A 27,178-nucleotide genomic window follows, 5' to 3' on the forward strand; every position below is an offset into this window, starting at 1 on the left:
AGAGAGTGGCTCGGGCTGCCCGTTGGGCTGTGAAGGTCCATCTCGGTGCTGCCTCTTCCCCAGGAAACACAGCAGGGGCCACACAGAGTACAACAGCATTTAATGGTCAGAAACAGTTGTACAGTAGTACATCCAGCCACAGGAGCTGTGCTGGAGGACAGGACCCAGTCCTTCCCCACCCCAGGCAAAGCAGTACTGGACAGGAGCTGCCCTGTGGCTGGGCCCACGTCCCCAGGGCCTGAGGGGAGACCACCATCTAAAGTCCCCCAGCTACCACTCTGTATTCGTCGGAGGAGGGGTGTAAACCCCACATGCAAGAAGAACCCCTTGACCCCAGTGTCAAATGGGATGGGGGTGCGAGAGTTATAATGAAGGGGGAGCCCTATGTAAGCTGTTAACAGAGTTCAAAGGGGCAGGGATTACCCCTGTTCTCCATCTCCTAAAGGTGCTCACTTTCCCAGCTGCTTCATCCGCTCATCAATGTTGGCAAAATTCCCCTCAATTGTGGACAGGTTCTCACGCATGGTTGTCTGCACCTAGAAGGTGACAGAGATGGGTTACTCCTGGTCAGGCCCAGGTACTGACTTGGGCGAGGACCTGAAGAAATGCTCCTAGAGAAGACAAGGAACGGAGGCATTGTTTGCGGGCCCCAGAGCGGGTGGGCGATGGCAGCAGCTCTCAGGCTACCCTCGGGTGCGGCGGGTGGAACTTAGGGTCTGGCCAGCAGGCCGTGCTCACCCAGAACCATTCTCTGATCCAGGACACGTAACGAGAAGCAGGTAAGATTTTCTTGAAATATGAGCTTTACTGGCTCAGAAGTTTAGAAGACTGCTGTGGCGGTACAACATACTCTCTATATTTTTTCATTCTTGATGGTCCTGTGGTATCGGGCTTTGAACTGTAACTCTGCCCCCAGCACTGAAAACCGTGCCTCCAAGAGAAACTGAGGGCCAGGGGCTGGCACTGTTAAGCATGTGTCAGGAGCAGTGGCACGACAAGGCCGGGGCCCGCTATTCAGTCTGTATTCCTCCCAGCGTGCTGTGCTCTGGACATAAGCACGTCTGGATAAGGACCCAGGAGGGGAAAGCTAAGCTGAAACTCCACAGGGACGGGGAGGCGGTCAGGAAAAACAAGTTCACTCAACTAAAAATTCACCCACAGAATTTCACCTAATCCATACGAGCCCGGGGGCAGGTGTAGCTCCCCAGTACTAAGATAGAGGTTCACTGATGAAGTAAGTTGTCAGAAATCGCACGACCGCTGGAACAGTGGAGACTCGGAACAGGCCCCTGCCACCGAAACAAACCTGGGAACTGAGAAGGGAGGCAGCAGACCAATAGAGGGCCACGCACCTGGGTCAGGAGGGCGGTGTTGTCCTTGAGGGAGCTAGCAATCATCTGCTGTGTGGTATCCAAGTGTGTCAGGAGCTGACCGAACTGCATGGCTACAAAAGGAGGCAAGAACCGCATGGGTGAGGTTAGAATACAAGCCAAGACAGAAGGAAGCAAAAGCTGCCCACTTTCCAGTTCCTCTTGGTTCCCCTGACAGCTGGCCTCCCACCTTGCTCATGCAGCTGCTTGATGGTGACAAGTCTCTGCACCAGCTCAGGCAGGGTGGAGGCGATGGGGCTCCAGCGCTGTATGGTTTCATAGAGCTGGTGCACCTGGGGGGACACAGACGGGGCCCGATGGGACGGCCGAGCAATGTGCACACTGACCGCGGGGGCGGGGGGGGGGGGCACATGTGAAGCACTGTCCTGTGTCAGCTGCTGAGAGCTCATGAAGACGGCACTGGGGCCAAAGCTCTCCCGCTCCAGCAGGATGTCCAGAATGACTCAGGGAGTGGGAGAGGGCGTGAAGATGGGGGAGAGGGTGTGAAAATTGGGGAAAGGGCTCCTCCTGACCTTGCTTTGTGTATCTGCATCCTCTACAGAAGCTTTATGCTTGGCAATCTCGTTCACCTTGCCCAGGACACTCTGAAAACACAGATTTTAAGGCTGACGGGGCACCCAGGGCTTTAAAGCTACCTGTAATCCAGTCTGCCCTCCATTCGATACCTGTAGCCGAGCCTCCACTTGGTCCAGAACTGCGAGGTCCAGGGCGTTCACCTTTGCTTGCAACAGTTCTACAGTCTCCTGGGGGAAGGGGTGGGGACAAGCTTCACCAAGGGGAAAGGCTCGCTTTTCACTAGGAAGAGGCCCCGCTAGTAGTCCAGGAGGTAACTAACATGCAGCTACGGACCCAAAACCAGTTCTCCACGCAAACCCAAGCCCTGTATCCCTCCTGCAACCCAACGCTCGGGTTCCTCTTATACTCACCATAAGACAGGCTCCCTGTAGACCTGCTGAAAGGGGATTCTGGTGGGGGAGAGGAGGAAAGAAATCAGTGGTTCTTCTACCTCCACGCAATTACGCTTTCCTCCCATCCTTTCTGGTTCTAGCTGGCGACCCACGGGCTGCTGATACCTGAAGCCCTTCCCACTCTTCCCAGGGTTCTGTGGAATCTACGGATGTTAGGGATAAGGGAGCAGGGTCAGACTAAGTAGAGGAGAGTGCCTGACCTGAGCGTCCTGATCACAGCGTACAGTGGCTTCCAGCTCTGTCAGGCGCTTCTCAAGTTCTGCAACCTAGGGCGAGGAAGGAAGTGAGATTCGCCATCTGCTTCCCTGTCGCTGCAGTGGGTACTGAGAGTCTGCTCTTCTCTGCTGGTCTGCTTGCCCTTCCCTTCCCTCCTCTCCGACTCTACCAAGGGGCTGCTTTCTCTGGAACTCATCCCTAGTCACAATCTTAAAGTCTTAACTGGAAGTAGATGGCTGAGGGAAGCCTGGAAGATGGACATCAAGAGGAATGAGAAGCATTTCCAGCACCCTCTCCCCAGATCAGATCCCTTGGAGGGAGGTAGGAAAGTCTTCAGGGCCACGTCACCCTAGCCCCCCAACCAACCTAGACACGTACTTACTTTGGCAGCTTGAGAGAACTTGTCCTGTTCAGGCCGAGAATGTAGTTCGTAAGTGACAAGGTTACTATCTACGGGAGTCCCACCGGTGGTCTTTCCCCCTGAACCAGTTCCTTTGCTGTTTTTTGTTGCTTCCAGCTGCAGCAGCAGGCGCCTGGGCCAGGAGACCAAGTAATAAGGCCCACTTGAAGGATGTGGGCCAGCCCAGCCACTCTCCTTTCTGCCACACATTCAGATTGAGGAACAGCTAGGCTACCTCTCCCCTTAACCAGTACCTGGCTGAGTCTCCCTATGCCCCAGTCACCAATGATTTCCCAACAAAGTAGGGCACCCACTTAGCCAGAGCTCCATCAGGGTCAGTAAGGTTGATAGCTGCATCTGGTCCCAGCAGCTTCTCCAGGTGGGAAGCAACCAGCTGCTGCTTCAAGGCTGCCAGCTGCTTAGCCAAAACCACTGGGGTCAGCTTCTCTTCAGTGGCTGACTCCTTCACCGATGTCTGGTGTGAAAAGAGGTAGACAATGAAGGGTGGCAAGGATGAATCAAGACCAAAAAAAAAAAAAAAAAAAAAAGGATCAAGACCTTTAAGAAGGGCTCTGGCTGGAAGTTACTGGATGGTTCTTACCCACCTATGGCACCGAGTGTAGATTTATGTATCCCAAACCTAGGAACCTCTGCTCCCTTACCCAGAAGCTTTGGGAATCTTTGTCCTCCTGCTGTGAGGTCCTCCTCCACTATGTAAGTCAGAGCAGAATGGGGAGAAGGGATTTTATAGTTACCTTGATTTTCTCAACTTCAGTTGTCAGCTCTTGGACCTCATGCAGTAGTCGCTGGTACTTTTGCTGGGGTGTCTCCTTCACTCCTAGACCCTCTCCAAGCTAGAGAGCAAGCACACACAGTGAAGTTCCACCTCTTCGTACAGGGAGCCTCCTCAAGAATTTATCCAAACCCTGAGCCTAAGCTGTAAGGGTATCCTATGCAACTCAGAACCCGTAACACCCTGGTATAGAAAAACCGGAGGTAGGTGGAGGCCGGGAGACTCTCCAGGGCAAACAGGAGGGGGACTAAGCATCCTCAATTGTATCCTGCGGGGCTTCTTAGGACCCCCATCAAGAGAGAAACTCATAAGCCTGACTGTTCCCCTGATGCCCCTCCTAACTAGGATCACTGCACCATTCCCAACACACACACACACACACACACACAACAAACCATCTCATATTCTCCAGATTCATATCCTGTTCTCTTGGTTTTTCCAATACGATCTGAGAAATCTGCGAAGAAAAGAAGATGGAATTGAGGGCCTGATCTAGGCCCAGGGCAGTCATGGTCTCAGGTGACTATTAGGGCTACCACGAAAGATCTCCATGAAGGACCCTTTCCCCAAAGAAAAAGTCACTATGCCCTGGGGATAGGCCTCCCCCCAGCCAGTTTCCAGCCCAGTCTCACCAAGTCCCTTTGTCCCCACTCTCTTGTCTTTGAACTTGTCATAGGCAGCATTGGGATTGACAATGATGTGTTCCACACTTGTGCTCGTCAGCTCCTCCTGCAGGAATAAGTAGTTCAGCCCAGGGGCAGATTCATTCTCACCCTATACTTCCCTGACCCCACAAAATCCCCAAACCACTAGAGGACACTGGGTCCTACGTTCCCAAGGGAAGAGAAGGGCAGCTCCATTCCAAGCTGCTGACCCAGGCTCAACCTAGGAAACGGAAGCTTCCTGGTAAATTTGGAGTCTCAGTTGTATAAATATTAACACCCTGATTCAAGGAACAGTGGTAGTATAACCTCCCCGCCCACTCTGTACATAAGCCTCCCCCTCCCCACACTCCACCCAGTGAGGCCCTCCCAGTTATCTGGCACACACCATGCACTCAGGGCAAGAAACCAACCTGACCTCTTTTAACCTCCCCCTCCCAAAAGTAAAGTTCCTTGCTGCTGAGGAAGGACACTTGAAGCTGGCCTCCCATCCTTGCTGAGGGGAAAGAGGAAGGGTGGCTGACAGTCCAACTGCTAACTCTGAGGGTGAGTATGCTGCTGTAGGGAAGACACCGGCTCTGAGATACAAAAGGAAGTCTGAGACAGGGCCTGACCAGCAGTCCTATGTCCAGGATGCCATGAGGCTGGGGAGTTCAGGGTATAGAGAAAAGAGGCAAGAGATTACTATATTATTTTTTTAAGGGACATCTCAGAAGCAATAGGCATAAGCACTACATGCTTCCCAAGGAGACCCATGGGTGAGGGCCACGCCCAAGTCCTGACATGGAAGTAGCCTGGCAGCTTCTCGAAGAGATGCTGTAGCACCTGCCTCTTCTCCCCGAGCCCTCTGCGGTGTCTCAAGCATTGATGCTATTCCATTAGCAGGGAGCATGGGAAAGAAAGTGATAAAGATAGTTTACTCGAGAAATGGAAGCAAAGAGGTTCCCTCCTTACTAGATACTGACTGGCTATTCAGATTCCAGTAACTACACCAAGACTGGGCACTTTGGACTACATGTCTCCTTTCCTCATCAGCAGTCCAACAGCTCTCACTACATTACTGAAGGAGGCGGAAGGAGACCCAGGAGTCCTTTTCTTTTGGGGATGACCGCTCCACCTTCTACAGGAGGCAGGCAAAGTGAGTCTTCTTTCCTTCAACTAGAACAACAGTTCTCAACCCTGCTTGCACAATGTCACTTATGAAATGTGTAAAAATAAAATTTAAAGTAAAAAAAAAGAGGGGGAAAAGGGGATGGAAGGGGGGGAAAAAGGACTGGGCTCTCATCTGTAGATTCTGATTTCATTATTGTTCTGTGGTAGGGCCAAGATAGTAGGTAGGCCAGCTGAAAAGCTACCCAGCTGATTCTAATGTGCAGCCAGGACCCGACGGTCTCGGCTTGTGTGTGGGTATCCGGGGTGGAGGTGAAGGACGACAGTGGAGACACCATGAAGAGCAGCAGACAGAAGCTCCATCCTTCATTTCTGGTCTGCTATTAGACAAAGAATCAGTGTGAGCGGCAGCTGGGTGGCTCAGCGGTTGAGTGTCTACCTTCAGCTCAGGTCGTGATCCCAGGGTCCTGGGATCGAGTCCCGCATCGGGTTCCCTGCAGGGAGCCTGCTTCTCCCTCTGCCTATGTCTTTGCCTCTCTCCGTGTCTCTCATGAATAAATAAATAAAATCTTAAAAAAAATAAGGGAAGGGAGGAAATAAGGAGAAAACATCAATTTTGGTCTTTACCTCTCCTTCAGGGAAGTGCTGAGCAGAGAGGCAAGAGCTAAAGATTAAGGGAAGACAAAAGGGCTCAATATCCCATATGCAAGGGCAAAGAGACAACTGAGCTCCAAATTATCATCTCTTTAACCTTCCCCGAAATGGATGGCTAGAGCACCCATAGGCCAGATAACTAGGTGGTCTCTGGCCTCTACAAAGTGTTTGTCTGAGAAGGACTCCCGATCAAGAGAGATGACCACCACCTTCTCTTAAGTTCACAATCAAGAGTATGCCACTCCTCTCCCCGTGATTGCCCCAGTCAAGGCCAATGAAGCAGAAATCCATTTTTAAAAAATCCCCTTAAAAAAACAAATGGGAAGTGTAGTCTACAGACCAAGGAAGGAAATTAATCATGGCTGCCATCTGTTAAGCCCTCATTATGAGCCGGGCACTATGCTGATGAGAACCTACTTTCCTACATACTTTTCTAAATAGGGAAGGGGTCGGTTGAGTAGAAAAGGGACAATGCACAGAACGTGGGCTGCAGTGGTCCTGGACAGTGACGGGGATGAACAGTGCTTTCATCGCATTATTCCCACCGAGGACAACATCCTGGGTCAGGAGAGCTGCCCGACGCCAGCATCCCCCCCTTAGAGCCTCTCCATGGATGTGGCCCCAGGGACTCAGTCCTCCAATGGCACCCACTCTGCCAGTGCCTCAGAGATCTGGGAGCATGGCCTGGGGGCAGTGTCATTACAGTGATTCGTAGGATGGGAGAAGGCTGTCAGCTGGGGGTGGGGCTGGATAGAGGGATTAAAGATTTAGTGGAGACAAAAGGACAGAGAAACAACTGCCCATCACAGCACACCCCATTAAAAAGCAGATGAAAGGTCAGGCTTCTTACCAGCTCCTTGTGGTTTTCCCCAGAGGTGAGAAAATCAAAAGAGTTAAAAGGAAAGGGAGAGGGGAAATGGGGGCGAGGGAGGGGAAAAAAAAGACAAAATTGTTATTAGCAAATTGTCACATGCACTATATGATAGCTTCAAACACACTGCACCATAGGGGCCATGGGAGCCTAGCAAAATTTGGGGGCCAAGAAATTTCAGCTAGAGTCACTACACACCCCGAGAGAAAGAAGAGCTTGGGACCCTTTCCTCTCTGGTGGTGAGAATGTCATGAAGCTCTGCCGTGAGAAGCAACGTAAGACCATCTGAGAACTGGCGAGATGCTGCAGCTAGTGGCATGGAACAGGAAAGTTGGGAAGAGGCAAGGCAGAAAGTGAAGCAGAGGCTGTGGGGACTCTAAGGACATGGAGCTGACTGAGGGCCCGTAATTCTCCAGGGGGCTTCATGGTTCACATCTCGCTGTCTCTCCTCTAGTCTCGAAGAATCAGACATTTGGATGGTTGAATGGGTCACGATGAGGTGACTGCATGGGTGGTCCGACAGGACTTCAGGTTAAGCAGAACAGAATACGTCAGGAGACGGTGAGTTTCAGGAAATTCCAGGTACCCATTCTCACTCTCTACAGCCAGAGGAGAGGCAGGGCAAGTCTCAGGCCCTTGGATAGTCCAGTGTGTTTGTACCCATCTCGACTACTTGGTAACTCCCTCTGCGGCACCGAGGAAACCAGAGCAACTCTGCCACAATGTGCTAGCACATAGGGTACCAAGATTCAGAGCTACCAGCCCAGGTGCAGAAAATGTTTCTTCCACCCTCTGTTCACAAGATTCACAGAGGTTAGAGGGTGGACAAGGGGAAAAGGTGAGAGTATTTCAAAGAGGCCTTCTTTTAGTACAGCCACAGAGTAAGGCTCTCGCTTCTAGGCAAGATCAGTAAAAAACTGCCAGAAGGGGGAATCTAGCTGTATGCCCGCCTCTCCAGGAGCTCTACTGAGGGGCACATAAAAATCGTGGAGGGTTGAAAATGGTTATGTATATATGAAAATGCACGGTGGGACAAAGACAAGTGCTTCCTGCCCCAGAGATTTCAGCTAGATACACCTGAACCTCAACCTCTCCGTCCCCCGTCTGATGCCAGGGTCCAGCTAAGCCAAGACTCCTGTTTCAATGCAGGGTCAAGGCAGATCCAGGCCCTATGGTCTACACTGGGATGTCTCTGCAGAGTGAGTATAAGCGCTCACAGGTGCACACATGCAAACACACAAGGGGAGGCACTCACACACTACCTTTCTTATACTTGCCCCCCACCCAAGCTAAAACCAGCTTGGGAGAAACTCAAGGAGAAAGAACAATGAGCTGTAAGCTCCAGTTCAAATCATAAGGAACAAGCAGGATGGGGGAGGACAGAAAATCAAAGAAAAGGAAAAATGGTATATTAATTTGTAAATAGGTGTATATACCACCTCCAGGTCTGTCCTATGGGTGCACTGTGGGATGATGAGCTTTTAGGCATAATTCCTATAACCTAGAGTATTAACAGTCACCACGGAATCCGTATATCCAATCACCTTGATTAGAAAATTCTAAATGCCCTGATCTCAGGTACCAAGCTTACCTGGTACACAACTCCCAGTACCTCTCACTAATGGACCCCCTGATGCCCCTGGGCTGTTTGGCTAAACGGCTGTGCCTCAGAGGGCAAGACCTGAGGTTCTAGATCAGACAGGGAAAGAGGCCACCGCTGCTCTCTGAGCCTTTCAGGCTCTATGCCAACACTGCAGCCAAAGGGACTTCAGAACCATGATGACAAGGAAGTTGGGAGAGTGCTGTAGAATAAAACTGTCCAGGATGGACCAACATAATGCTGACCATCCATTCATTTCTAAAGGAGGAGTACAGAAACAGAGAGACTCATGAAAGCACAAATAACACAAGTTATTACCTTAAAATTACATATGACTCTCCTTCCCCATCCCATTTACCTTTATCTAAAAGCTTAGCACAGGGAACGTTAAAATGAGTTTTCCCCAGGGATAATCTACATACAGCTAAGAAGTTAGGACTGTGACTGTCCCCCTTATTCTCCATCCTTGTCTAGAATGGCTAAGAGTTATTTCTTAACTCTATTTCAGTCTGAGGAGGAGAAAGCCAACCCCTTCGAACCCCAGCCCCTAAATGCCTCATTTAGGCCTAGCATTCCTAGCCTCCGTGTTTCTGTTCCATCCTCCATTGGACAGTTTTATTCTGCAGACCTCATAAGGGAAAGACAATGATTCGTGGATCATAGCTGTACTTCTAAACCTTGATCAATGATTTTTAAACACAAGGCCAGCAGGCCCCTTAGGGACCCAGCTAGGGACTCGATAGAATTTAAAAATGATTAGCTACAACAATAGTACAGTGGCAGAGCATTGCATGCGAGATGGCAGATGAAAAAAAAAACATGCAGAGAAGAAGCATCGAATGGTCTTACTTGTGCAAACTAGTGTCCAGGCAAGGTGGTGAGGAGGGAGGATGGGGGAAGCATTAGGAAAAACTCAGGTAAGTTCAAGAGCGCCAACAGTCAATGAACACAATCAAGCAAACTCTATGATACCTCAAACTATAAAGAGGAGAAACGATATGTTCTCAGGCTGGTGGAGTGTCCAGCAGTACCTACCCTTTGGAGAACAGCCTCTGCCAGGGCCCCATCAAAATAGGTCACTGTGGCTAGGTCATTTTCCCCCTTTCACATGGCATTTGAGATGGATAAGGCATAAAGGGAGAAACTAACTATATTTTGTTTCTAGTGAGTTTTGTTATTGTTGTTGTTGTTTTTCTAAATTTACTCTCCTTGCTCCAGCAGTTCAAAGCCAGGAGCAGAATGCCTCATAGACCCAAAGTAGACTGTGGGCCCAGGAGGGAGGAAATCCCCGTTGGGTATTAGCTTTCCTGGAGACATTTTGAGAGAAGTCCCCAAACAAGCCCATCACCCAAATCAACCTAGGAGTGTCTGAAATGCAGAGGGGAGATTCTCCTACATTGAAGAAGAAAGGGTCAGCCTATGCAGTTGTCTGGCCCGTTCATTTTAGAACACTTTACTTCCTGCTAAAATTATTTTCAAGGAATAGTAGGAAAATCAGGATCATCTTTAACAAAACTAAAACCTTTTATATTATTTTCCTCCCCCATCCTCTCCACTATGGGAATTGCAATACTTTTATGTTTAAACTACCAATTATAATCTTTAAGGGATATTAGAGGACATTATTTCCTTCAGCAGCTCAATTTTTTCCACAGTGGAGCAATCAGAGGAAGGTTAAAAGACAGTGAGGGTCAACACTCTTTGATTATTCTTTTAAATAAAACTCTGGAGACCAGAAGAAGCTAGTCCTATTGGTTCTCTCCAAGGAAGGGAGCTGAGTGGTGGCAGGCAGGGGTAGGAAGAGACTTTTGCTCTATGTGCATATATTATCTATTTTAAAAACTAATAAAGTTAAAAATAAGCTGGAAACTAAGGCAGAACATTCTGTTGCCAGTCAGAAGGTGACTGAAAACCTCACGGTTCAGCCACAATACTGATGATGTACATTGTCATCTGTGCTAGGTCTGGGGAAGTCAGGCGAGAGACTGGCTGCTAGTGAGAATCCAGGCCTTACAGGCATGAGGTTTCTGGACTAAGTACAACCCACTTCCCTTCAAGCTGAACATTTACATCAATATTAAGAGCAGTAACAGAACCATTACTCAGCTGACTTCCCGAAGGCTGCCCTTTTAAGGCCCACAGGGACATCCAGAGGCCAGAGACATTAGCTGACATCAGTAAACATCTCAGCACCCCACCCCTTCCTGAAGACGCTGAAGGTCCCCTCACCTTACTCACTCCTGCCTAGAGAAAAAGAGTCATTTAGCTGAGCCTTAGGTGATGGAGGCAACTCGACCCTTCTTGTATTTACCGCCCAGCTCCTATGCACTCCTATGCCGTCATCCTGGGTAATATGCTGCATATGAAATGAACACTTCCGGTACCCCTGCCTATCAGTTACCCCACTAGATACTACTGAAATAGGCTGCTCAGGCTCAGTGGGGAGAAACAGCCAATCAGGGTTGCACATTCAGGTGCTTCCATGCCTGTCATCTTCTTATTAAAAAATATCCCTATATTTTCAAAAGGAAAACTACAATGTATTTTTTGTTTTGGAATGGGGATTGTTGTCATGCTGCCCGTTTGTATCACAGCCAGTGACAAATGGAAAAACTTACATTTATTATCTCACCATGAAGGCTTGATACTTTATAGGCAGAAGCCTAGGCCAGAGTTGAACAGTCTCTGAAATGGGTCAGAGGACTGAGCTTATATACTCTTGTTCTGTGAAGTTAAGGCAGCTTCCTAGTAACATACATCTTGGAGTGATAGGTGTACACCCAGGTCCTTGAGCAATGACAACATCTGCATTATCTCCAGATACTCAAGCTTGGGGGACAGATTGACATGCCAGCAAGTACAGAAGCCACAAGGAACACATCACTGAGGAGACAGGGAAGGTGTTCCCACAAAGTAGGAAGCACTTCCACATGGGGAAAATCAAATAAGGAATAAGTGAGTACGCCAAGCCATACATTATGAGCCAGCAGCCAGCATTCTTCAGGACTAACCAGCCCCACAGACATAGCCACAGGACTTACAGACACACAGACGGAGCCTGCTTCATCAATGTGACCTTAGCCCAGCTCTCTTTGGAATAGAAGCCTAAAACACATCTTGTAAAAAAAAATGCTAATGGAACTTTGTTCCCCTTGGCACTTACAAACAAATGTTTACTATACTGATTTCCATTCACTCCATTTTGTTTATTCCACATATCCTGCATGTATCCTAACTCCCCCATGAGCCTGGGGCATCCTGGAAGGCAGGGACATTTCCTCCTCTGCATTGCACAAAAACCAACACAGAACGAACATATTCAATAAACAGTGCTAAAGCGGCTCCCCTCATGGTTTAAAATGAGTTCCCAGTGAATTTCTTCCTTAGAGTTCTTCTTGTATCTGAAAGTGCTAAGGAATCTCCTTTGCTCCTAGGAAATATTTATGTTTTCCCTCACATTTGTTTTACTCTGACTAGATCCCTCATCTTTCTAAAATCTCCACATCACTTTCTCACTCTTGGCTTGACAGATATTGGCTATTCATGTAAAAAAGCATTCCTCTTTACTTCAAAATCTAGCTCCTGGTAGGATACTAATGAACATGTCTCGAGTGAAACAGTTTATGAAATCAAAGGTCTAGTTCCTAACCTCAAGTAGTTTCCAAGTGTTCAGGCTTCACGATTCATTACCGTAGCCTAGGACCCGGGGGCCTGCCTAAATCACTAGCCCCAACTAAACTGTTTTGAGATATTTCGACTTTATTTAAAAAGACCCAAGAATCAGGTCTTGTTAATTGTAATTCCCTCCTTCCTGGCATTGTTCACTGGTGGCTGTAAGCCTGCAATCTACATACATCCCAGGCTGGGTTGGCATACCCGCTTATTGCTGTGGCTCGCCAGGAAAGGGAAAAGGGTCTGCCTGGGGGACAGAGGTCAGGGTCCGTAAGAGTCCTGAAGCAGCACATAGCCTTACCGCATCAAACTCTGCTTGATCATCTTCAGGTAGGTCGCTGGTTTCATAAACATCTGGCTCGTTCCTGGCCTGCAGACAGAAGCAGTGACCACCCTACCTCACTACCCCGCATCCACCAATACCCCTGACCCACTCCATCTGAGCAGGCTAACAGAGAAGGCAGGCTGTGCGGCCAGGATTCGGTCCCTTGTCTTCCCCCTGCCCAGTGAACCCTATGCCAGTTCCCATGTCTTAAAGGCTGGGGATGACAGGAGGCACAACTGGGACCTCATGATAAGTGGTGAGTGTCAGTGATGACAAAGATGTTACCCTGAATCTGACTGGGGGCGGACCCTTGGCAACTATTACGTCCGAGGTAGAAGAGGGCTGTCTTTGCCTTAGGCCCGTATCCCACTACCCTGGCACACAGGTGGAGAGTGACTCAGGACCTTAGCCCTCAAGGTCCTGTGGCCCAACCCCCACCCTTGAGAATGCAGGCAGGGCAGCCCAAAAGGAGGGTAACAGGCCGGCAGGTGCGGGCGGGGCGGGGGGTGATGGGGGCAGAGTTCTCTATCGGGCACAAGAAGGCTGCTGCCGCGGTCACCTCCTCTTCGGCAGCGTGGAGGCCACACCAAGTGGCCTGGTACGTGTGTTCGGGTGGGGGTGGGGGAGATCTGGGGAGACACGGGCGGTGCTGACACGCACGGCAGTAACACTCGGGCGCAAGTGGTAAGCGCCCCGAGACGGTTTCTGGGCGGAGAAATCGGCGAGGGCCGGGAAAGGGGCCTGGTAAGCCACTCCGCGACCGGCCAGGTCGGGAGGGAAGAGTCCGGACGGTGCTGGGGGCCGTCGGGGAGCCGGCGGCGGCCCGGGGCCAGGCCGGGCTGCAGGCCGGGGGGTCACGGGGCAGCGCCTGACGGGGGTCCTCGGAGGTCGGGGTGCGGCCCTGGGGAGCCGGGGCTGGCCCTGTACTCACAATGCCGGGAAGGTCGGCGTATTTGGGGTCCGCCATGGCGGCGGCGAGGCGGGGTTGGGGGACCGGGGCCTCGGTGGAGCCGGGGCCGGTGTTCGGGTAGGGGAGAGGCTGGGTCCGAGTCCCGGGCTAAGGCGGCGGCAAAGGGAGCGGCGGAGGAGGCGGAGGAGCAGGAAGTCTCGCGACAGGAGTCGCACAGGAGAGAGACGGGGAAGGCAAAAGTCGCGAGAACAGCCCGCTACCACACCCCTAGAGAGGCCGGGATTGGCGAGAACGCGGCCAGGGAGTGAGGTAATGGCGGGGGACGCCGCCTAGGATTGTGGGATTTGTAGTCTTGGCCCATTCCCCGCTTGGACGGAGAACGGCAATAACGCACCTTGGGGAGTTATTTCACACAACTTCTTTTCTTTTCTTTTTACATCAAGTCTCTGAAACACATTTTATAATTCCTGTTTTTCAGTTGAATACATTTGGGTTTCCAAAGATTAAATGACTCGATAAAAATAACGCATCCTGTTATGCCGTGGCACAGACAGGGCTTCAAAAACAGTAATAGCAAGTAAAATTTAGTAAAAGCTTAGTCATGTTAGGAATTTAAAGGATAAGTAATCTTCTCGAGTTGGAGCTATCAGATAAAATACAGGGCACCTAATTAAATTTGAATTTCAAATAAACAACTACTAGTTTTCTTTAGTGTAAGTATGCCTCATACCATATTTGGGACAAACTAACACACATACACTATTAGTTTTTTTTCATCTGAAATTCAAATTTAACGGGGCATTCTGTTTTAGTTTTTCAAACCTGGCAGTCTTATTTCAAGCTCAGAAAATAGTCAAGTGGTGGCTGTATGTCTGTCTGAACACCCCCTGTGCTCTTATGCACTTCACTAATAGTTTTCAAACTTCTGAATTTCACAGTTCGATAAAATTAAAACAACAGCAAACCTTTTTGAGGATGGACATAGCATTGCTACCTTTTAATTTTGCCAACTAACTGCATTAGAAAAAGAAAGGCTATTGTTTAACCATCATTTCTTACTAGAAAAGTAGGAAGAACATACTCTCAAGAAAGTCCTTTGACACTTTGTAAGTCTAGTTTGTGAAAAACCTACTGCATTGTGTGTGGGTGGGTTTTCTTGGGGGGGGGCGTACCCAGTAAAGTTTTTGTCCCCGACCCTCCCTAGACAAGTTTTTTTTCCCCCCTTTTTTTCTAGATAAGCATTTTTTGTTTTGTTTTGTTTTGTTTTTTGAAAGTCCATTAAGGCTACCACCCTAGAGTCCCTGGGGGCCTGAGTTTGGGATGTTTTCCAGAATGTTTCCTGAGCTTGCAGGATGCTGCAACACTTAGAAATAGTGCCAGACCAAGTGACTGGAGAGATGCTTGTGTTCCTGAGTTTGGAACTCATTGTCATTCTATGCATACTCTCCTGGCTGCTCCCCAGACCTCTACCTCTGTTTCTACGTAGTCCTCCTGGCTTGTCATCCAGTTTCTTGCGCTGGACCCATTTCCTTCAATTTCCATAAGACTCAAGGTGGGTGAGAGGTATAGGCCTGATGTGGGGAAGCCCTCAGCTGAGTTCTGAGCGGTTAGCTCTTGTCTGACCAGGTCACCATCCTCTCACTCTTGCCTCACAGTGTCCAAGTGACCTTAGACAGTTGCTAGGGAGAACCTCCATCCCCTCCTCCCTTCTCCCATCACCACACTCCTTCCCTTGGCCTGGAGCCTCAACTCTTGCAGTCCAACTCTCTGTTGGCCAGCAGAGGCCTGTGACGTGGAGCAAAAATCAATTTGGCCAGCTTCTAGGTGGTTCTGCCCAGGGGCTGCAGCAGGAGTCTGACCCGAGGGGAGGGGAAGAAGGACAAAGACTCTCTAAGGCTTGGCTTTTTTTTTTTTTTTTTTAACTAGGTAAGGGGGAGAAACAAAGCAAGCCCTGAGAAAGGGGCCGGGGTGTTGGGACCCTGTCCAGTGGTAACCTGCACAGGAAACACACTCACATAGGCGTGGAAACCTGTCTGAAACCTGAATGCAGATGTCTGCCCTGTCGGTTCTGTCTCAGGGAGCCCGCAGCCTTCCGCATCCGCACCATTCCCCCTCCTTCACTGTTCGCTACCTCCTTTCTCCTGCAAAAGCTTCTCCTGCCCACCTGCAGCCCAGCCCCAACCTCTGAGGCAGGAACGAGAATTTCAGGTGTTTCTGAACTCTGGTAGCCCACAGTCGGGGGGGGGGGGGGGTGTCTTCCTTCACAGGGGGGACCTGCTGCGTGTTCTGGGAACAGAGCGCACCTGCGGACGGAGCAGGGGAGGGGGAGAGCCCCTGCCCCGACACTCCTGTCTGAAAACTAGGAGCTGGCCGCCCGCCCCCACGGGGGTGCAGGCAGCTGAGTGGGCTGGGAATCGGCGTGAGGGGGCTGGGGACCGGGAAGGCCAAGCGTGCTCCCGATCCGGAGAGGCTGGTGACGGGGCGGGGCGCGTCCCGGAATAAAAGGGGTGGGAGCGCCGTGGACTCCCTTCCCGACGCCGGCGCCGGGCCCACCGCTGCCCCCTCCGCTCCCAGGGGCGCCCCGAGGGAGGGCCGGGCCGGCCGCGGGGCTGAAGGCGGCGCCCGGGGCGCGCGGGGGGCTGAGGGCGGGGCCCGGGGCGCGCGGCGAGCCGGGGCCCCGCGCAGGAAGCCCCGCCCAGGCCCGCAGCGCGGCGCCGCAGCGCGAGGGGCGGAGAGGCGGGCGGGGGGCGGGGGGCGGAGAGGCGGGAGGCGGGAGGCAGAGCGCCCGGCAGCAGACGCCCAGGTCGCCCGCGCCCCGCGCCGCAGGACCAGCCCGCGCGCCGGCCCCGCTCTCCAGCCCTCGCCCGGGCGCCCCGCCTGCCTCCCGGCCCCGGACGGCGAGCACCCGCCCTCCGCCTCGGCCTCCGCTGAGCCCCCCGGCGCCGCCCCTGCCGCCCGAAGCGCCCAGCCCGCCGCCGGCCCCACCATGGCGGAGACCAACAACGAGTGCAGCATCAAGGTGCTCTGCCGGTTCCGGCCCCTGAACCAGGCCGAGATCCTGCGGGGAGACAAGTTCATCCCCATCTTCCAGGGGGACGACAGCGTCGTTATCGGGGTGAGTGTCGGCCCGGGAGGGCGACGGCCCCGCCGCGCCCGGCCCCCCTCGCCCCTGCCGCGGGCGCTGGGTGTGGCCGGCCCGGCGCGGCCGCGTCTCCGCAGAGCGGGCGGGGGCCCCTTCCTCGCCGCGGGGGCCCGACGCCCCGGGCCGCGCACCCCCTTGCCGCGGGGCCAGGCCCGTGTTTTTCTCCTGTTCTCCGTCTCCCCGAGGGAAGCGCATCTGCCCTTTGTTATTGGCTCAGATCTCTACCCCCACCTCCCGGGAAGGGAGGGGGAGGCCAGGGGACGGGCTGCAGGGGAGGTGGGCAGTCGGGGTCTGGGCGGGAGGGGGTCCAAACGAGATCGGGCTCCAGGACCAGGCCTGCGTGAGCCCCTGAAGGAGGTGCAGCCTAGACTGGGGCGGAGGGCGGAGGGCGCAGGGCTGATGGGTTTGCCGAGAAAGGAATACCTCGATGCCACACCCAGTCAGGGAAGGGGGCTTTGGGGTCCTAAGGAAATGTCTGCCTTTTCCTCCTCCAGGTACAGTAGGAGGAGGATTTCAGACACCCCAGTTCCCCCTAACAAATAAAAATAACCGAATCCCGAGGTCTTAATAGTACTTGCTTATTCATCCTTTCTCTTGATGATCCAGTAAAAAGTAGCAGGCTGTCTACCTCATCATGCCAGCTCTGCCCTTGGAGGAGATCTTATTAAGCAGGAGAACTAATAGTTACTGTGGTTTTCTTACTCCGCATGTATTATTTGTCCCCCAAAACAGCGCTCTGAAGGAGGTATTAATATTTCCATTTTACAGATGAGGAAATTGAGGCCCAAAGAAGTTGAATGACTTTCTCAAGGTCACCCTATTAATTCATGGATCTGAACCTAAACCTATAACTCCAAAGCTCCTGGCTTTTCCTCTATATCGCACTGCCTCCGCAGATTTCTCTTCTCGACCTTTATCTGCGATGGCCCAAAAGGAATTCCTAGAAAGTTCCTTACCCCTCCTTTCCCAGGTTGGTAGGGATTGTTACGCTATGGGGTGAAAGGATCTGAGGTCGAGTCCTGTAGGGCTTGCAGGGTGCTGTGCCAGGAGACTGTAGCCAATTTGAGAAAGGAGAGGCACATAGGACGGCTGTCCTCAAGGTCAGGAGCACTGTTTATATATCTTTGGTCCACGGTGCTTGGCACAAGGCATGCTTACGAAGGGAATGAAGGAAAGATGGGGAGGGAGCGTGGGCCCTCTGAATCAGTGAGAATGGGACTTTGAGTAAACATGCCTTAGGAAGAGCCTGCTTACGTGTCCCATCCCCAGGGGCTCCAGTCTGTCACCATGCTGAGCTGTCACCCACTGAACTCAAATGGGTGCTTCTGCCTTGCATGTGTGCTTACATATGTGTGTGTTCACCACATAAAGAGGGCCACTGTCTTTGCCTCAAGGACCTTAGGCCTTCCAGTCTGGTCAGTCTGGCCAGGCTAAAACAATCAGTTCTGGGGGCTTCTTTCCAAGTAGTCTGGATAGCAGACATTAGCTGTGAGAGTTGGAGCTTGAGGTTCCCCTGAGACAGGGAGGCTGAGAAACACGGTGGTCACAGGAGAGCACATCCACAAAAGGCTTCTACGTTGCAGTCTAGCTTCCTTGGTTTAGTTCTTTCAGGTAAGTCTGACCCAACTCCTTTAGGTTCTCGGGCCATCCTGGTGTGGTGGGCCCGTGGCATGGGGGTGATGTTGGGAGAAGGAGTGGTGGTATTGATCTGTCCAATTCGCCAAACGGGAAAGACAACCGTAGAAGGTGGAGAGGGGGAGAGATTGAAGAAAGGCCCAGGGCCCCCTGCCAATTCATATTCTATGTTAGTTCCACAGCTGCTCCTTCCTTGCCTGTTTTGCCTGATATTTGCAGGGCCGCACCTTTGTCTCACTGTGTATCTTCATTTGCCCCAGCCCTTCCTGTCAATCTCTCCAGCTGAGGTAGATGCTTATGGGGGGCCATTTTGTCTCACACAGTGTCCTTGGAGCTCGTGCGTTCAGAGCCTATTCATTGTTCATTTGGGAGGAGGAAGGCTATAGGAGAAGGAATTTTAAGGCAACCCTTGAGGGTCCCAATGAGGAAAGGAAATCTCGTACCCCCCTCTCCTCTTTCCTCCTCTAGCTCCCTTTGGGGCTCAGCGTCTGAGGAATTAATGGAGGAAGCTGTTCCAGGAAGGTGAGGGAAGAGTGAAAAGGGAGACAATAGTCTCTCCAAACCCAGCCCCTGCTCTTTTCTCCAGTGGCTCTCCTCTCTGCCTCTGCAGCACTGCGGCTAGCTCAGGGCTTCAGAGTCTCAAATGTTCGTGGGCTTTTTCTGCTTCATAAAGGGTAGGAGAATAAGCTGGAAAGACAGCTCTTTCAGCCTTATTCCACCCCCACTCTCCTGACTTCTCCCAGGAATCTGGGGGATGGGGCTTAGCCAAAGTTAATGGCCTGAGTCATACTAAAAGGGTGTCTGGGTCACTGTCTGTGTGCTGTGTACCTTGTTTTGCTCTTTATGTCACTCAGAATCCAGTGTGACTTTTTTACTGGACCCGTTTAAGTGTCTTTTTGCCTTGGTCTTGGTGGGCAGAGTGTCCTGGTGTCTGCTGTCTGGGCTGCTGCCTCCCTACCAGGCATGGGAGGGATGACAGTAACGGAAGACACGTACATTCTCTCTCCCTCATTCATTCAAGTGTTCACCATATTCTTTCTCCCTCAGGTCTCCTAATGGGTTAGTGGGTTCTTAAGCAGACAAAAATTCAGGACTATCAAATACCTCATTTGGAAAAGCTAGATTGGGACCTGGCAGGATCATTGAATTAGAGTCAGTATTGTTTGGGGTGGCCCAGGATTCCTTTGATACCTGAAGAGGGGGAGCAGGTCTCCCTTTGAGGGAGTCTCATAAAGGGAAATGGAGAGGGGAGGTAATGTTCATCGTGGCCAGTGTCTCTCCAGCATTACCATGGCAACCATCCCCAGGGGTGTCACCATGGAAATCAGGCCTGGTGTTCAGAAGTTCAGCCTCTACCAAGTGCTTTACTGAGGGTTAAAAAGGTTGGACATCCTGGGACCCCTCATCTTAGGCCCTCCCATTAGCTACAGTCAGCTCATATAATGGAAAACTGCTGAAAGGTGCTGGGAGATACAAATGAACAGGAGGCTTGGAGGGGGTGGTGGTTTAGGGAGAGCAGAGCCCTGGGCTGCAGGACTCTGAAGGGGGGCTCTCTGGAGAAGATTGTGAGGAGTGCTTAGATTGCTGTGGGTGGGGGAGTGGATCTCAGGGGTCTCCTCAAAGGTGGAGGGTCTCTAATGAAACCAGTCTTCTAGTCTTTCAGTCTCCAACGTTGACATGGTGAGGGGACTTCCTGGGGGAGGATGGGTGAGAGAATCACATACTTCTTAAGATGGGGTTGAAGTCGGAAAAAGGGAGTGATGAAGGGCTTCAGTTCTGTCCAGAAACATTTGAAGAAATGTCCAAATGCGGGGGAGGGGGGTTGTGTGGGGAAGGGGAAGGAAAAGCCATGATAAGGATCTGATGCATTGTTCAGGCACTTGAGCTCTTGGATCACTATAGCGCTGTGGGTAGATTCAGATTGCTTGGGTTTAAGACCCGTGTGCTACCATTTCTCAGCTGTGTGTCTGTGGGTAAGCTACCTTACCTCTTTGAACCTCAGTTTCCACACCTATAAAATGGAATAATAATTGTACCTGCCTTATAGGATTGCTGTGAGCATTAAACAAGATAATACATATAAAGTGCTTAGTGCAATGACAGGCATGTAATAAACTTCTGATAAGAATTCGGTGTTATTATTTTTTTATATATGCTGTTTCCTCATGAGCTAGCCTTTGACACACTGGGAAGTACTTAACATCCCCCCCACTTTTAAAAAGATTTTATTTGAGAGAGAGAGAGAGTGCACAAGCAGGGGGAGCAGTAGAGGGAGAAGGAGAAGCAGGCTCCCTGCTGTGGAGCTGGATGTGGGGCTCCATCCCAGGACCCTGGAATCATGACCTGAGCCAAAGGTAGATGCTTAACTGAGCCACCCAGGTGCCCCAACATTTCCCCTTCTTACTGGTTATTTCATCCAAACATCTAAGTCTCTAGTATTTTCTTGCTCTCTTCCTCCATCAATATCTGTGTTTTTGGCAGATATTTATGAAGAACATTCTATGGGCCAAAGACTGTGCTTGATATCGGAATTTACAGGGAATCCCTGCCTTTAAAAAACTCTTGGTCTATATGGTGATCCAAGCTGTGGAGTGGTCAGGGCAGAGGCCTGAGAGGGGGCCTCAGAAATGGCTTTAAAAAAATAAGTGGTTTTTGCAAGTTATACACACAACCCCCCAGACTTTGGTAAGAAATATGCCACAACACACTACAGTCCGACTCAAAGTAATTGTGTGTCACGAGAAACATAAATAGTGGTGATGCTTCCCATGTGAGTAGTCTAGAGGCAGAAAAGTTAGAAAACCACTGGTCTAGTTATTCTTCTCAAAAGATCTGACAAATTCATCTTGGGTATAATCAATAGCAAATTAAAAAGAAATTTACAATATAGTAAATGGTGAGGAGCACTGAGGAGGGCACATGATGAGATGAGCACTGGGTGTTATACTCTTTCAAGTTGGTGAATTGAATTTAAATAAAATATATATTTTAAAAATATTTTATTTATTTATTCGTGAGAGACAGAGAGAGAGACACAGAGACACAGGCAGAGGGAGAAGCAGGCTCCACGTAGGGAGCCCGAAGTGGGACTCGATCCCAGGTCTCCAGGATCACGCCCTGGGCTGAAGGCGGTACTAAACCGCTGAGCCACCTGGGCTGCCCTAAATAAAATATTTTTAAAAAGAAATTTACAATGTGACAGAAATAAAAATCTTAAGATAAAGTAATGAACTTTGGAATTTAAGGGCCTAGCAAAGAGTAGAGAAGTGCTAATAGGCCTTTCCAGACCCCTGAAATAACAATCTGTGTCTGGCTTTCCCTGCTGATGAGTTTACTAAGTGAACCCATTTTTAGTTCTTGGATGTCTTTTACCCTTACAGTACCGAGAACACCACCATTTGACCCTCTCTGATCTCTTCTTCCCAGCCTAGGCTGCAGAAAAGGGATTCCTCAGGCAGTAATTGCCTTCAGCATTTGGAGAGCGCCCTCCATTTTAATGCATCCACGGCTTTCTCTGGGAATGTTTGTGAGAGAGGAGGAGAGAAACGGGGAAAGGCAGAGAATGAGTTGGTGCCCATGTTCCCAGAAGGGAAGAAGGGAGGGGCAAAGTTGGCTTGAGAGTTATATTTAATCCCCTTTGGCTGCATTCCTGGCTTCAAGAAGCATAGATAGATATCATTGGTGGAGAAGAGGCGAGAGTCACTGGCTTGAGATAGACGTGTTTTGTTTGTTTCTGTTTCTTGGCCACTGGATGGGAGCAGCACTGAATTAGATTACAATTCAAGAATCAAGTTTCAACAAAAAATAGATTCATTAGATTAAGTTTAAAAAGAAAGATATTGCCACTGAGGAGGACAGGCATTAATGCCACTTTAAAGCTGTTTTCTTCTAACACTGTAATAAGGATTTATTCTTTGTAATGAAGTGTAATGATGAACCGTTCATATAAAAAGAATGAAAAATTCCCAAAAACCCTATGAATAACCCATAAATTCACTCAAGCCTTTAAAAAAAATTAAGGTAGGGGATCCCTGGGTGGCTCAGCGGTTTAGCGTCTGCCTTTGGCCCAGGGCGCAATCCTGGAGTCCCGGAATCGAGTCCCACGTCGGGCTCCCAGCATGGGCCTGCTTCTCCCTCCTCCTGTGTCTCTGCCTCTCTCTCTCTCTCTCTCTCTCTATGTCTATCATAAATAAATAAATCTTTTTTTTAATAAATAAATCTTTAAAAAAATTAAGGTAGATTTTTCTTTAATAATATTAAACATAGTCTGATTACAACACTAATATACTTTAATTGTTGACAAAATTAAAAACAAAGAGAAACACATACAAGAAACTAAAAATCACTTGAAATCCCACCACCCCAAGAAAAACACTGTTAACAATTTATTTCTTTCCAGTGAGTTTTTGCTGCATATATACATATATTAATTTTAATAAAACTGTATCATAAACTATATATTGTTTTATAACTTAATTTTTTCACTAACACATGAGTTTTTCGCATTTGTTAAATATTTTACATAATTTTATATTTTTTAAATGTTTAATTTTTGCATAAGCTTTAACGTACACATGTGACATAATTCAATGATATAAAAAAGTATACAATGAAAAGTAAGTCTCCTTCCTACCTTTCTTTTCTAGCCACCCAGTTCCCCTTTAACAACCTTATTACCAGTTTCTTGTGGGTTCTTATAAAAGCATATTATACATTTTTAAGCAGTTACATATATACGTGCATGTACTTTTTAAAATATTTATTTTTTTAACATGTTTTAATTAATCTATGCAATGTGGGGCTTATAATGTATAGTTTAAAAAAAGCAAAGTACAGAACAATATGTATGAATTCACAACCTCAAGATCAAGAGTTGTATGCTCTTCCTACTGAGTCAGCCAGGTTTCCCTACATGTACTTTTTTTTTTTAACAAGAATGGTAGCATAGTATACATATTGTTCTATTATGTACCTTGCTTTTTTTTTTTTTTTTCAACTTAATGATGAGTCTAGGAGATTTTTCCTTATCAGCACATAAAGATTTACCTCATTCTTTTTAACAACTGTATAGTTTGTTGTAGGGATATGTCATAATTTAACCAGATCCCTATTGATGGACTTTTAGGGTTATCCTAATAAATTGCTATTACAAACATACAATGAGTGCACAAATCTTATGCAAATAGTTTGATGAATATTATAACGTATTTTGACACCCACATAAGCACCACCCAGATTGAAATCTAGAGTATTTCTGTTGCCCCTGAAAGCTCCCTTTTGCCCACACCTGTCATATCACTCCAGGCATCCACTATTTTGACTTCTATCACTAGCTAAGTATTGTTGTTTCTTCAGTGTTATACAAAAGGAATAAAACAGTATGTGCTCTCTTGTGTATGAGTTCTTTTACTAACACATTTTTGAAATCTATTTATGTTCTTTTATGGCATCATTTTATTCTATCTCATTTAATTTTTTTTAAAGTAGGCTCCATGCCTACTTGGAGCCTAATGCAGGGATTGAACTCACAACCCTGAGATTGAGAAACCTGTACCAAAATCAAGAGTCAGACATTTAACCAACTGAGCCACCCAGGTGCCTCTATTATGACATCATTTTAAATAGCAACAAAGAATAAAAATATACACATGCCATTATTTAATCGATTCCTTATGTTAACCAGTTTCCTAAATATTACTCCTTTCAGTTGTTTTCAATTTCTTGTTGTTATAAGCAGTCTGATAATAAACATTCTTGTAACTAAATATTTGCTACAAATATTTTCATGGCATAAATTCTTAGAACATCTGAGTCAATGGATATGTGCAATCACGGCTTTTGATTATGTGTTTCTGAATTGCCTCCATAAAAGTTGTATGGACATACTGTTCCTACCAGAAAAGGACAAAGGTGCTTATTTCAAGGAAATTATACCTCCTTAAGGCCTTATCTACACTGGGTATTACAATTAAGCTTGTGTTTTTCAGTTTGATAGGTGAGTAACAATATTACTGTTTTATTTTTATTTTTTATTTTTTTTAATTTTTATTTATTATGATAGTCACAAAGAGAGAGAGAGAGGGGCAGAGACACAGGCAGAGGGAGAAGCAGGCTCCATGCACCGGGAGCCTGACGTGGGATTCGATCCCGGGTCTTCAGGATTGCGCCCTGGGCCAAAGACAGGCGCCAAACCGCTGCGCCACCCAGGGATCCCAATATTACTGTTTAAATTTGAAAATATTGAACATTTGTATTTATTTTTCTGTTGCTAGTACCTAGCCCTTGTTTATTATTTTTCTGTTGAGGTTTATCTTTTTTGCTATTAATTTATGAGGGCTCTTTATAGTAAGAATATTAATATCTTTGAAAATCTTAAATTTTTTTTTATTTAAAAAATTATGCATTTTCATTTTAGAACAGTTTCTTAAAAGTTTATTTATTTAAGTAATCTCTACATCCAGCGTGGGGCTTGAACTCATGACCCCAAGAGATCAAGAGTTGCATGCTCATCTAACTGAACCAGCCAGGTGACCTTAATTTAGAAAAGTTTTCAATCTAAATAGAGAAACTCCTAAAATTCTACTGTCCAAGATACCACTATTAACATTTTTTTTAAAGATATTTATTCATTTGAGAGATAGAGCATGAGCAGAGGGAGGAGCCAAGGGAGAGGAACAAGCAGATTCCCTGTTGAGAGCAGAGCCCGACATGGGGATGGGGCTGGACTGTGGGGCTGCATCCCAGGACCCTGAGATCATGACCTGAGCTAAACTCAGATTGAGTCACCCAGGCACCCCTTAACATGTTTTTCTAAGCAAGGTGTACCTATACATTTTTTTTTAAAACAGAAATGGAATCATCCTTTTTGCATTTGTTTTTTACACTGCATACTATCTTATGTATTTATTTTTTGCATAGTATTTTTTAATTTTTTAAAAAAATTTTATTTATTTATGATAGTCACAGAGAGAGAGAGAGAGGCAGAGACATAGGCAGAGGGAGAAGCAGGCTCCATGCACCGGGAGCCCGACGTGGGACTCGATCCTGGGTCTCCAGGATCGCGCCCTGGGCCAAAGGCAGGCGCCAAACCGCTGCGCCACCCAGAGATCCCTTTGCATAGTATTTTTTGAAGATTCTATTTATTTATTCATGAGAGACACAGAGAGAAGCAGAGACATAGGCAGAGGGAGAAGCAGGCTCCCTGCAGGGAGCCTGATGTGGGACTCGATCCCCAGGACTCCAGCATCACGCCCTGAGCCAGAAGGCAGATGCTTAACCACTGAGCTATCCAAGCGTCCCTGCATAGTATTTTAAAAACTACTTTTTTGCCTGACAGTATTTTGTGTATACCTTGTCTTGTCATTACATATTATCTTATGACATCATCTATAACATTTTACATTTTTAAATTTAAAAATGATATGTTGTCACTGTAAGACATTTAAATATCACAGAAAAGTATTGCAGGCGTAAGCTACTGTTATTCTGCTCTCAAGTGATAACCACCATTAGCAGGTCTCTATACAGCCTTCCATTTCCTTTTTCTAAGGCTATTCTGTCCATATGCTTTTAAAAAGATATAATCACTTTACACACACTGTTTTTACTTTTTCACTAAATTGAGCTTGAACATGTCAGAACATGTAAACCACCCTAACTCTTTTTAATGGGAGTAGAATATGGAACTATCATAACCAACATCTTGTTAATGAGTGTTTGAATTATTTCTAGTTTTACTTTAATACAGATTGAACATCCTTCTACATAGATCTTTAAGTGCTTGAGTAAGGGCTGTAAAATGAATTCCTAGCACTGGACTCACTGATACAGAGTACAAACAGAATGGACATTTAAATATTTAATAGAATTGTCCTCCAGAAAGACTCTATCAGTTTACAGTACTCCCTCCATTGGAGAGCATCTTCACAACTTATTTCTCTTTGTGGATTCCGGTTTTGGGGTTTCAAAGGCTTTTACCAAAGAGAGATCAGACAAATATTTCAGGTAGATTTTTTTTTCCCCATAAGCCAGACTTTTCAAATCTCTTAAATATTAAAAAAATATATCTACTAGTTTTCCTTTATGCAACGAAGTAAAACAAAGGAAACAAAATGAAACACACATTAAGAAATTAAGAAAAAATACTTGTACATGGTTTAAAAATAGAAACAATCCAAGGGCACTGGCTGGCTTGGTCAGAAGAGCATGCAATTCTTCATTTCGAGGCTGTGAGTTTGAGCCCCCCCTTGGATGTAGAGATTATTAAGTAAAATAAAACTTAAAAATTTAAAAATATATGTAAGTGGGACACCTGGGTGGCTCGGTGTTGAGCATCTGCCTTTGAATCAGGGTGTGATCCTGGCATCCCGGGATCAAATCCCATATTTGGCTTCTGCATGGAGCCTGCTTCTCCCTCTGCCTGTGTCTCTGCTTGTCTCTCTCTGTGTCTCTCATGAATAAATAAATAAAATCTTTTAAAATGTGTGTGTGTGTGTATACACACACACATATATATGCAAGCCAAGATACAAAATGTAAAATAAGGGATCCCTGGGTGGCGCAGCGGTTTAGCGCCTGCCTTTGGCCCAGGGCGCGATCCTGGAGACCCGAGATCGAGTCCCACATCAGGCTCCCGGTGCATGGAGCCTGCTTCTCCCTCTGCCTGTGTCTCTGCCTCTCTCTCTCTCTCTCTCTCTCTCTCTCTGTGTGACTATCATAAATAAATAAAAATTTTAAAAAATGTAAAATAAAAGACTTGTCTCTCTTCAAAGTAATCATTGTTAACATTTTTTGTATAATTCCTTCTAGAAAAAAGTTCTATGTATAGAT

General features: G+C 48.0%; 2 protein-coding genes across 6 annotated transcripts in view; one reads left to right on the forward strand and one right to left on the reverse strand.

The window, feature by feature from the left end:
* Positions 1–83: 83 nt before the first annotated feature.
* On the reverse strand, positions 84–15,090 carry DCTN2 (dynactin subunit 2). 3 transcript variants are annotated; one of them, XM_072842972.1, is made up of 14 exons: positions 13,594–13,801; positions 12,639–12,707; positions 4,401–4,497; positions 4,164–4,225; positions 3,731–3,829; positions 3,290–3,450; positions 2,958–3,108; positions 2,560–2,625; positions 2,318–2,356; positions 2,057–2,131; positions 1,904–1,975; positions 1,561–1,663; positions 1,353–1,444; positions 84–536 (listed from the first exon to the last, which is right to left on the reverse strand). In XM_072842972.1, the coding sequence occupies exons 1-14, from the start codon at positions 13,627–13,629 to the stop codon at positions 450–452; spliced, it is 1,209 nt and encodes a 402-aa protein (XP_072699073.1). In that variant the 5' UTR covers positions 13,630–13,801; the 3' UTR covers positions 84–449. The 3 variants fall into 3 exon arrangements, with proteins under 3 accessions (XP_072699073.1, XP_072699072.1, XP_072699074.1); XM_072842971.1 differs by having other exon boundaries at positions 2,057–2,134; XM_072842973.1 differs by lacking the exons at positions 12,639–12,707; positions 13,594–13,801 and adding an exon at positions 15,043–15,090 and having other exon boundaries at positions 2,057–2,134.
* A 1,360-nt stretch (positions 15,091–16,450) lies between these two features.
* The window catches only part of KIF5A (kinesin family member 5A), a 29,745-nt gene continuing 19,017 nt past the window's right edge, over positions 16,451–27,178 (forward strand). Inside the window, exon 1 of one of the 3 annotated variants that reach the window (XM_072842878.1) lies at positions 16,451–16,687. In XM_072842878.1, the coding sequence (XP_072698979.1) occupies positions 16,559–16,687 (129 nt within the window). In that variant the 5' untranslated portion in view covers positions 16,451–16,558. The remainder of the gene's footprint in view (positions 16,688–27,178) is intronic. The other 2 variants (XM_072842877.1, XM_072842879.1) reach the window with 2 other exon arrangements.

The sequence above is a fragment of the Canis lupus genome, chromosome 11 (assembly GCF_048164855.1).
Source record: "Canis lupus baileyi chromosome 11, mCanLup2.hap1, whole genome shotgun sequence".
Taxonomy (NCBI): Eukaryota; Metazoa; Chordata; class Mammalia; order Carnivora; family Canidae; genus Canis; species Canis lupus.